Source organism: Equus przewalskii, chromosome 18, assembly GCF_037783145.1.
Source record: "Equus przewalskii isolate Varuska chromosome 18, EquPr2, whole genome shotgun sequence".
Lineage (NCBI taxonomy): Eukaryota > Metazoa > Chordata > Mammalia > Perissodactyla > Equidae > Equus > Equus przewalskii.
Window position 1 is genome coordinate 36130332 of NC_091848.1, and position 12021 is coordinate 36142352.

The 12021-nt window shown below is 34.6% G+C and overlaps 1 protein-coding gene across 14 annotated transcripts in view; it reads left to right on the top strand.

Annotated features, from left to right (window-relative positions):
- The window catches only part of ZNF148 (zinc finger protein 148), a 112813-nt gene that overhangs the window by 40388 nt on the left and 60404 nt on the right, over positions 1-12021 (top strand). For 6 of the 14 annotated variants that reach the window (XM_070583639.1, XM_070583641.1, XM_070583646.1 and 3 more), the window contains 3 exons: positions 1304-1439; positions 10312-10370; positions 10796-11144. In XM_070583639.1, coding sequence (XP_070439740.1) covers positions 10812-11144 — 333 coding nt within the window. In that variant the 5' untranslated portion in view covers positions 1304-1439; positions 10312-10370; positions 10796-10811. The remainder of the gene's footprint in view (positions 1-1303; positions 1440-10311; positions 10371-10795; positions 11145-12021) is intronic. The other 8 variants (XM_070583638.1, XM_070583644.1, XM_070583647.1 and 5 more) reach the window with 2 other exon arrangements.

A 12021-nucleotide genomic window follows, 5' to 3' on the forward strand; every position in this document is an offset into this window, starting at 1 on the left:
ATTGTGATTGCCTCCCCCACCCCCCAGGTTATTGTTAGTGTTGTCATTTCACTGTTGTTTATGTATAATATAATCCTGTTGGAAAAAAGTAAATTTTATTTTGGACAAAAGTTTATCTGCAAAAATAGACATGCATGATTATCCAGGAAAATTCTGAAATGAAAGGGTACTGAGGGGTGAATAGCTCCATCAGAATTTAAACTTTTTAAAAATATAGATACAATGTTGAAATATTTTAAAAAGTGAATTAGTATTATACTTTCTGAAGTTCAAAAGTGGAATTATTACTGGTTTATTCTAGATGAGAAAGACTATTCTTCCTACCGTTGTACCGTTGTGAAAACTGATATAAAATCATAGGGTGTTTCATATATCATCTGGTCTCCAAGCTTCCAGTGAAAGGAGTATGTATGAGCTATTCTTGCTAGATAGGAGTCTAGAATTTTTAAAGACCTTCATGGTAGGAAATTCCATAAACTCTTTAGTCTGTTACTTTGCTCAGAAATACTTCATGTCAGGAAGTTTTCCCCTTATGTATAGCATATGTTCTTTGTTTTTATTTTTTGGGATATGATACATGGTCTCCTTATGATTATTTTCATCTTTTTGTCAGCTTTTCCTGTCCGAGATGACCTTGCTGATTATGTTTTTGTAGCTAGGTATTTAATATGATTTTATAGCTGTAATCCTTTCTATTGTGAATGCATATGCATTTCTGTGTCTCTAGTAATGTTTGTCTTAAGGTCTATTTGGTCTGATATTCGTATATCCACTCCAGCTTTCTTATGGTTACTGTTTCCATAGTGTATCCTTTTTCCATAGTATGTCCATAATCTGTGCATGACTTGTACAGAATGTAGCCTGTACGTGACTAGTTCTGTCTATTATTTGTAAGGCCTAGTACTGTGTTTGCTTCTCTCTTCACAGAATTTACAAAAGCAGATATGAATAGTGTTATTAAGTGGTTTCTTAATCTTTGTTTTCTCTTTTCTAAACTTTTAGGTCTGTAACCATCTGAATTTCCTACAAAGTCTCATATCTCTGAAGCCGTAGATTCCAGATCTAGGCAAATTGTTCTTTTTAAGGCCAGGTTTATTTCACAGTAACTACTTACCACTATTATGTTTTTCCAGTTTGAGACTTAAAAACAAGTCATTGCACTGAGCATTCAGGCATAGTCAACTGTTTACAAAAAGTGATCACTTCATTATTCATACCAGTTTCTCCATATTGTATTTGTACAGTATTTTTCCCTCCATGAGTAATGTGTTTTGTTTGTTGTTTTCCATTTTTCTTTTTGTAGGAATTGGATGGCATAAGTGATTAAGGTGGTATTGAGGGTCTCTGAAGCTTATGAAAGGTAGAAACTCAACCATGATTTCTTTTTCAACTCTACAGCATTTCCTTCCTTGAAGTCTTCATTTTTACTTTAGTCTCAGGTAACTTCAATACTTATATTTCATAATCATGAATAAGTAAACTTTTTCAGATATGAAACCATTTTTTGTCTGCTAGAATTTCATGTTGAATTTATATAATAGTTTCTTTATGTTTTGGCATTTATATCTGGAAGAAACTTGGGGTTTAATCTTTTTCTTGAGAAAGTATTGTTAAAAGAAAATCAGTGAATAATGATATTGTTTTAGATTTTAAGTTTGGTTTAGCACAGAAAAATAAGTCTAGCTTATTATGTAATCTGAAGTGAAATTTCAGTGGGAAGGTATTTTCTTCTTTAATCCTTTTTCTCAGCAGAGTTATTGCATTTTTCACCTGCCTGTCATTGACACATACATACCCCGTTAAATTTTCCAGAATTTGCAGGAAAACTCTGTTTTCATATGTGGGAAAATTAGACCTATTAATCAAATTTAATGGTGTTTGGCATATAATTTTTAAAATGAAAAAGGGTACTTGTTAACTGTACATTCGTATGTAATGTATGTTTGCCTGCACCGATATAAAGAAGCAGTCATGTAGATAATTCAGTAATCACTTATATTAGATATGTTAGTTAAAATATAGACTTGGACTACTGTGACAGAGGCTTAAAAAGGTAGAAATATATGTCTGTTTATTTGCAAAGTCCATGTGAACAATCTTGAGATTGTATGGAGTCCTCCAGAGTCACCATGGCCTAGGCTTCTCTGTCTTGCTCTGCCATCCTTAATATGTGGCTTCTCTTCTGTGGTCCAAGATGGTTACCATCCTGTCTGCCAATAAGGGGAAAGACAAGGGAAGAACATTTTCCTCTCCTTCCCATAAGGGGAGTTGTGTATATCACTTCTGCTCACATCCCAGTGGCTATAACTTTGTCACATGACCACAACCAGCTGCAAGGGAGATTGGGAAATGAGTCTTAGCTAGGTGGCGGCGTGTCTCACTTAATATTTTATTATTGGGCAAGAAGGAGAGAACAGATTCTGGGGGTACAGCTAGCTGTCTATCACATTAGGGTTAGTGTCAGATTTACTTTCCACTTTTCTAGTTTAGACTAAAATTAAAATATAATTTTTATTGTTCAAGACATATTGACTCTGGACCTGGAACAATACTTTGGAAATTGTGCTTATTTAAGTTCTGACACAATTCTAATTTTGTAACTAGTCATCATGGTTCTTTGACTAAACACTGTTAGTCTTGATGTTATAAGATGGAGTAAGATATTAAAAGTTAAAATTGACTTGAGATAATTCCACATTTTCACTGCCATTAGGTTGAAGTGATTTGTGTGACGTTTTAGACTCTAAGGCAAGGTTAAGGGGTTTGGGTGGGAGGATCTTGTTAGCTACTCATAAAGCTAAATGATCCTTCTAATTCCAAATGTTTATTCTAAATGTTTAGATATGATCAGAACAACTTATTCTCAAAGACATTATATACTTTAAGTAGTTCTTTTTAGATGAAAAGTATTTCATTGTACATTACATTTTATGGTTCTTGTCTTTTTGTAAATCCTGTACTTTGAAACAATTATCAAATAGTGTATGTTTCCATTAGAGAATTTATTAAAGGATTGGAAACTAGTTGTCAGTTTTCCACCATAGTTTATGTCAACCTCAACATGTATAAACCTTGGTACCATTTTTGAGAGACTTGAGATAATTAGTTTTGATAAATTTGTGTACTTGTATACATATTTATATTAGGCCTGTTGATTTAAGTTTATTAATAAATGGTGATAAGACATCATAGATGTTTTTGGCGTTGAAGGTGATGAGCACATTTTTATTTCTATTGTACTTCCCAAGTCGGGTTTGTGCCATTCAAGTGAGAGCATTTATCTGATGTTGAAAAAATGAAATGTTGATTTAAATAGTTAACGCTTTTCTATTCTTCAGTGAGTCTTGGATACTATATACTACATATTAAAAATAACTTAGGTGTTTAATGTTTGTTCACATAATGTACAGGGAAGTCAGTTTTAAGAAGTATTTTTGATATTCTTTTTTATTACACAAGACTGTAGAAAATTCATAGTTTCCTAATAGAATGCGTGTTTATAATATTAATGTTTGAATTGTTGGTATTGGCATAAAATGTGATGGATGAAACAACTAGATCCAGCAGAAGGTAGGGTTCTCTTTTCTTTGGACCTTTTTTGCCTTTTCCCTCTCCCTCTCTTTTTTAAGATAAAATATAGCTGTTTCTTAACAGTTTGAATCGCCATAAATTTGATGTTTTAATGTTTCTAAATACCACTATTTTCTTGTTGTTATTTTAGAAGACTTGGGTGATAAATATTTGGAGACTATGCTTAGATTCCACTTTATTTGAGGGGGGCTTCAGGCATATAGAAATGCCTGTTAACTTGTGCTTAAATATTTATAAAAAATGATCCCAGGTTTTCTTTAGTTATCTATATTGTATAACATGATTGATCTTAGCCTGTAAATTCTCTTATTAAACATCTTTTATTGTTGCTAGCACTAATCAGAAAGACTGTTTTCTCCAGTTGCCATTATTGTAAATGATGCTTCTATTAGGATGTTTTGAAATAGTAGAAATTTAAAAATCATCAAGGAGCATAGTTTACAAAATATGCGTTACACAGGCAAAATGGTAGTTATACGAAGGTATATCTGAAGGGGTTTCTGAATGTAGAATATGCCTAGATAAGAAGTAGATTTTGTTTTTAAATTAGAGATGAAGCAGTTTTTTGCTTAGATCGAAACTATACTTTTGGAAAATGAGAGAGAATAGAAAATTTCTTAGTAATGGACAAGTTGCAGATTGTTAAATCTGTATTGATCGTGGTTTTGTCTTTTGCTTTGTCTGACCAGTTGATCTTGAGGCTGATTGATACTTGTATTTCTAGTGCTGATTTTTTTTTTTTTTTGGTGAGGAAGATTGGCCCTGAGCTCACGTCTGTTGCCATTCTTCCTCTATTTTGTATGTGGATCTCTGCCACAGCATGGCTTAATGAGCAGTGTGTGGGTCTATGCCCAGGATCTGAACCTGTGAACCCCAGGCCACCAAAGCAGAGCACGTGAACTTAACCACTAAGCTACCTGGCCGGCCCTTAATGCTGATACTTTTAAGGTGTAATTTCTTACTGACTCCTACATAGGTTAGAAATATCCAAATTAATGTAATTGGCGTCCTCCAGACAACAAGGAGTTTGCTGAAAATGTTTTGAATTGGAAGTAATTTGTGAAATCTAGCTTTTTGTTTTTATCTGTTTCAGAATAGGTTCTTTTGAGTACTTCTCTTCTGTCTACAAGTGAAGTCTCTTTATAGGTTGAATGGGTTCTGGTATAAGGCAGGATATTGTTGATTTGGGAGAATATTTTGAGTTGGAAATTATTCTTTTTATAGAAAAGAATGATATTTAGGTTCCTAAGCTTGCCCACTATAATCTGTTTTGACTCATATAGTTCAAGTTCTTCAAGATTTGAAGAATGGAAGGATTAAGAGGGTATATGTTAAACCTGTGAAAAAAAGAATGTGGAGAAATTCGGATGTGAGTAATAGATGGAAGTGGGAAAACAGGAAATGTAGAAAGTGTCCATTCCTCCTGAAGGAGAAAAAGGGATTCTGTGTCACAAAGTTCTCCAGTGGTAGCAATGAGATGGGGGTAGCCAGCTAAGGAGTGTTGGATTGCTTTACCAAGCCAAGTAGTGGTGACAGGTGGCCTCAGATAGGTGGATGAGGAGAGAATTCAGTGAGTTCTTATATTGTGTCCAGGGCCTTTTCAAGGTAGGAGATGGTATGGTATCATAGAAAGTGTGTTAAACCACGTGAGCCTGGTTTGAAATCCCAGCTTGCCTCCTAGCTATGTGACATTGGGTAAACCCGGTTTCTTCATCTGGTAAATGGGGATATACTGTTACTGTCTTGAGTGTTATTGTAAATATTAAATGAAGTAACGTGTATAAATGTGCCCAGCACAGGGTTTTGCATTTAGTAGGTCCTCAACACGTGTTAGTTGTCCTTCCTCTCCAGGCTATGATAATCTCTGAACTTTATAATACAGAGTCAAACCTATTAATAAATTTAGAAAGATAGTTTCCTCATTAATTGCATAGAACTTCCGTAAAAAAACTCAGTAAGCATCCTAAGTGCCTTGTATAGTTGATTAAAAATAAGTAGTAATGCCCAACTTGTCCATGTGTTATGCTTCTGTTAACTTTGTCCTCTGAAAACAAACCCTAACAGTCTCCACAGCTTAGGAAATAATTGTCACAAATACTTGTATTAAAAGCCCATGTCTTTAATTCCTTATTAAAAGCCCTGATTCAGAGCTTATTTACTCTATTTCAACTTGCAAATATATAAAGCTTAGTTTCTAATTGTTTGCACACAGTTGATTAGAAGCATTAAATTAGAAGGTGACAATAAGAGGAGTCAGCTGTCTCTTCTGGAAGACAGGAGAGAGTAGTGGCTGATAATTTATGTTCTCTTTAAGTACGTCATTGCCATTAGGCTTGAATGACTGGGGTTACTTAATCGGCTACAGTTGGGATTACTTTCACACAGCTGAACCAAACATTTTTCAATAGAAAAGGATGGGTAGGGGTGTGTGTGCAAGAGAGGGAATTGAATGGGGCAGGAAGCGGAATTGTGGCTTCCTAAATATCCCTGTTGTACCTTTGAGCTTTTCTGGCAGAGGGTTGGAGATGAAGGAAGAATAAAACTTGGAAGGGGGAAAAGAATGCGGTTTGAAGTAATCCATTGAAGGGAGATTTAGGAGAAATTGGCCCGAGCTGGGCCCCTTCCTTTTCTTCCTCTCTCCTGCTCTGTTCTAGTTTTTAGCAATCTCTGTTCTGGGTAACTTGAGTTCCAGAAGGAGTGCCATCCCACCTTTAGCTGAATTAGCCCTAGGACGTCATTGTCAGCCCTCTCTTGGCTCTTAACAACTCTGCTATTTTATACCCTTTGTCAACTGCCCAGGGTCCCTTTGCTTACAAAATGATGGGTCCCCACAAGGAGCTCAGGGTGGCTTATTGCTCGTTACTCCACCTCGTCCCTCTTTTTCCCAATTTGGACCCAGGCTCCTGGCAGTGCAAATTAATTGCATTTATTAATTTGCATATTTCTTTTATTTCTTTTTATTTCTTTTTTCTTCCAGAGCAGTCTTTCATTTAATTGACATGACTTGAAGCATTATTTCTTCCTCTCTGCTGTGTAATAATATCTAACTCCTGCATTTCCGTTTATTGTATAGACATTTGGGTCAAAAAGCAGTTGGCTTTTGGAAGGTTTAGCAGGAAGAGACATTTAACTGTTCACATCTTAGTATGGATTGATTACATCGGTTTCCTTTCTTACACTTGGCTGATCCTCCCTGAAAATGGTGAAGTTAGCGAAGGGGAGTAGCCTGTGTTAACTTCTGAGCACGGGCCTTTTGTCATATTCGGTCTGTGAAAGTGCAGTGAGGCCTATGAGAGCTCTGACTGAGAGCGTGTAGGAGTTAGAAGGGGCAGAGTGGAAGACGATAAGCACTTATCAGAGAGCTTCAAGGACAGTAAAAAAGTAGTTTCTTTACTTTATCGTTTTTCTTAGTGTAGCTTTGCCCTTTTCCCTTTTGTAATAGGCTTGATGAAATTAACTTTTTGTTTGAGAGGCTTGTTTCGTTTCCTGTCCAGCTTACCCTGCCCAGACACCAGTTGAGGTGTGTGATACAAGTATGGCTCACTTTGTCTGTGTATCTTCTTGATTTTTTCCACTTAGTATATGTTGGAGAACTTTTCACCCAGCACACATAGCAACCTCATTCCTTTTAACAGCTGCGTAGATCCCATTGTGTGGTTGAATCGTAATTAATTTGACAAGTCTCTTAGTGGGTGCTTAGGTTGTTTCCAATCTTTTCCCATTAAAGGGTTGCACCAAACATCCTTGTGCATGTATCTTTGGTTAATTTCTATGAATAAGCCCACAGGATTGTGTTTATCCCTAGCAGTGAGGTTGCTGACTCAACGGTATGTGCAGTTTTCATTTTGATAGGTATTTCCAAGGCTCACCAAAAACCTTGTAAGAACAGTGTTCATTGATAGCAAAATCTGTGTTGGTATCTTAGCATTTTCTGGTATTTCAGGGAAATTGTTTCAAAAACAGTTTCTGGCTAGACAATAACTTGAAATGTATGGCTTAATTTGAGGTGATAGGAATAAGAAACTGTATGTAAAAAAGGAAGACTCCAGTTTGTGTGTATATGGCCTGTTTTCAAGAAAATTATCCAAGAAGTCAAGTTTGTCTTCCCTTTACAGTATTTCTGCTTCCTTTCCATTTACTACCTCTGTATTGAGGTGTACTCTCTTCCCGTTCCAAGTTCCTCACTCTGGCACTTTATGCAAACCTGCCTTTTCCCCCAAAATATTCTCAATCCCCAAAGGACTTTGACTTCCTCATTACTTATTACTTCAGCCTGATGTTAGGGATAAGGTTGGTAAAAAAAATTATAATTTACATATTAACAATATATTATAGGAGTATAGTTTTAAATAGTATGCATATATTAGGATATGCTAAATTTTTAAAAAATTAATGAGGTATATGATCAAAAATGTTGGAGTTGGTGATCATTGCTTTAGGGGAATGTAGACCTTGTGTTGAGTTAATAAGTTAGCTTCAACTTTAGCTACTCTTTTTTTTTTTCCTGAGGAAGATTCGCCCTGAGCTAACATCTGTGCCAATCTTCCTCTTTTTCATATGTGGGTTGCTGCCACAGCATGGCCGCTGACAAGTAGTGTAGATCTGTGCCTGGAACCAGGCTGCTGAAGCGGAGTGCACCTAACTTAACTGCTAGGCCATGGGGCCAGCCCTGCTACTTTTTATTTTTTTTTTTAAAACTAAGTTCTGTCCTAGGTCAGTTTCTCTAAGTTGATCTTTTAATAACTTCTTCTACATCCTCCATATTCTTTAAAAGCCCCAAGTTTTTTGTTTTTAAAAAATAATGACTTATGTGGCAATAGCAGCTTTAGTAGCAACAAAGAATTGCAGTAAAGGGTGGCTTTGTGTATGTATAAATCCCTTTTAAGTTAGAGGCTTTCCAGGTTCTTTAAGAAAACAGTAAATAGATGAGAAGAATGTAATTGATTTGGTAAGAATTTCCAAGGAAATGGCCAGAATAAGCAAATTGTAGCCCTAAAAGACTTGTTTCACTTAGTTGTAGGATAGTTTATTCTGTAAGAACTGTGATAAATAGAATATTTGAAGACAACAGTTATTTGGTGATAGATTTGTAATCTTTGTCCTTTAGATTTCAAGTTTGCTACTTAAAGATTTTGAAAAATGAAATCAGATTCTTGGTCCTTTGTCCTATATATATTCTAAACTGATAATATCTGGTACCAGGGAAGACCAGATTATCAAGTATGAATTATATTTTATTTTGTTTACTTTGCTGTTTATATAAGCTGTTTTTTTGAGCTGTTGTCTAGGTAAAGGTTTCTCCCTGGATGATAATGTTAGTAAATGAGAGTATTTAGATTTCAGTATTGTGTTTGAATTTAACCGATTGTTTATTTTACCTCTGAAAGCTGTGATCAAGGTAGTAACCATTACCTACCTGATTGATTTGGGAAAGAGGTGACTAAACTGAGACACAGTGAATGCATTTACTAATTGTGGGCCCTTCGTATTGGGTAGGATATGTATGTCTGTTTCACACAGTCTGATAATAGAAGTTGGTTTTAAAAAACAAATTTGGTACCAGCACTTGGACCTTCTTTGAGATGGTTTCTTTGATTCATGATTTTTGTTATAATTCCTAGAGTAACACAATGGAATATGAATTTACAGCAACCAAAGTTAGAAGGGCAGATTTAATATTGTCTGTCTTTTCTATAATAATGGAGAAAATAAAATCATGTAACTATTTAATAGTGTTTGGTTCTTATGACCTATTAAATTTATTTAATCATGTGCAACTACTTAATGTATTAGTAATGGAAATACTACTTTTATTTCATTTTAACAAATTTAAAAACATTTGTAAATAAATAACATAGAAAGTTTCAAATTAGAGATAAATATAAATATGAAAAAAACCTGGTAATTTCACCACCCAGTGTTAGTGTTAATATTGTTAATATTTTAGATAAACCCTTGTACATTCAAAGACACACACTCACATATTTCCTTTAATATGTTGGAATATTTCCCCAAATTTTCAAATATATTTCAAGAATATTTCTTAGGACCGTATGGATTTTTTTTGAGTTTCACCATGCTTTAACTTTTTGTTGAAGTACTGTAGTAAGTGACAGAAATGTGCACCTATCACAGATGCACATCTTGAACTTTTACCAGGTGAGCACGTCTGTGCAGCCAGCCTTCAAGGCAGGAGGAAACGTTGCCAGCTTCCAGACGCTCCCCTGGTCCCGCTCCCAGTGGTAGCCCTCCTTCCTGCCAGGGGTAGCCGTTATTCTGATTCTATTTCTAAGAAAAACTGTACAGAGATGGAATTTACATGCAGTAAAATTCACCTATTTTAAGTGTACAATTCAGTGATTTTTAGTAAATTTACCGAGCTGTACAACCATCACTATAGTTTTAAAAAATATGTATGAATATATTTTAACCAGTTTTCTTTTATTGAATACATAGTGTATTTCCAGGTTTTCACTGTTGTAAACTCTACTGTAGTGATTTTCCATATGTTTCTCTGTATACGTTTCTGATTTCGTTAGGATAGGTTCTTAAAAGTCTAATCACTGGTTCAGGGAATATGTGCATTTTTATGGCTTTCAGTACATAATAGTAAATTACCTTTGTAAATAGTTGAACTAATTTATATTCCCACTGTCAGTAGATAAGTGTGTGTTTTTTTTTTTTCCCCACCACTTCAACATTGGATGTAATTTTTAAAAGAGTCATTACCAGTTTGGTGGATGAAATATGGTACCTCGTTCATTTCTTTGATTACTACTGTAAGTGACTATTATTTTATATATTTAGTGACTAAGTTTTCTTTATGATTTGCCTGATAGTGTTTTGTCAGTTTATTTCTTAACAAATGCATCTCTTTTTATTTTTTATTTTTAAGAAATTTTAATATATTAAAGGATATGGATCCTTTGACTGGTGTAATAAATTCTTTCCCCCAATTTGCTTTATTTTTCATAATGAAGTTGACCAGGACTTTATGCCTTAATGTCAAAAATGAAAATTTTTGTTTTACTCTACCAGCCTTTGGAAACCTATCTTTGTACTTTTTAAATTGGAGGCACTACTGAATTACATGAATAAAATTTTTCTGTTAAAGTGTGTACCTTTCATAATTTGAAATTTTAAATATCAAATAGATACATAAAACTAATTTATTATGCTTTGTTGCCAAACTTGGTCTTTCTAGGCAGTTATACTTAAGCATGAACATTGACGACAAACTGGAAGGATTGTTTCTTAAATGTGGCGGCATAGACGAAATGCAGTCTTCCAGGGCAATGGTTGTAATGGGTGGAGTGTCTGGCCAGTCTACCGTGTCTGGGGAACTGCAGGACTCAGTACTTCAAGATCGGAGTATGCCTCACCAGGAGATCCTTGCTGCAGATGAAGTGTTACAGGAAAGTGAAATGAGACAACAAGATATGATATCACATGATGAACTCATGGTCCATGAGGAGACAGTGAAAAATGATGAAGAGCAGATGGAAACACATGAAAGACTTCCTCAAGGACTACAGTATGCACTTAATGTCCCTGTAAGTAATTTCTTTCTAAAGATATTAAACTTATAGTTAGAAATGTAATTAGTGTTGTTTTCAGTAATACTACAAGTCATTCAAAAGATTTTAGAAAATGTTTAAAGGCTAAATAGTTCAAATGGGTGTTCTTAAATAGATATTCTAAATATTGACAGAAATCATAGTTGAAAAGATAAAATTAAGTTTTTGTATTACATACATTTTAGAAGCTTATCTTTTCAAGGATAACATTTATTTCTCTATCAAGATTACTATTTATTAAATTTTAAGTGCTTAATTTTAAAATATATTTTGTTTTAACTTCTGAGTTTCTCCTTAAAGAGTAGAAAGATTGAACCTTGAGCATAACTAGCAAAAGATCATACATTCCATAGTTTTTCCTTCAAATTCTGTAACTCTTGGCAATTCCTGCCTTCTTAATATTTTTCAGTATCTTTCTAGAGTATACCAGCCCTTTAGTCTTTCCTATTTACCCTAGACATATCATGGTTCGTCACCTAAGGTATTCTTTTGTAGGCACCTATAACTTTTTTGGCTTCTTGTTTTTGTTTTTTTTTTGTTACCTAATGACCAGTCAAATTGTAACTGTTATGTAATCCTTTTCTATTCTTTCTGTGATGTTAAACCTGGCTTCCTTTCCGCACATCCAATATACTATACTTTTTCTTTTGCTTCAGGACCTTCATATATCCTGCCTGTAGTATTCTCCTCAGCCATACTCCCTCCCTGTTTTTTTTTTTAATTCACCCTTTTTTTTTTTTTTTTTTTTTAAGATTTTATTTTTTCCTTTTTCTCCCCAAAGCCCCCCGGTACATAGTTGTATATTCTTCGATGTGGGTCCTTCTAGTTGTGGCATGTGGGACGCTGCCTCAGC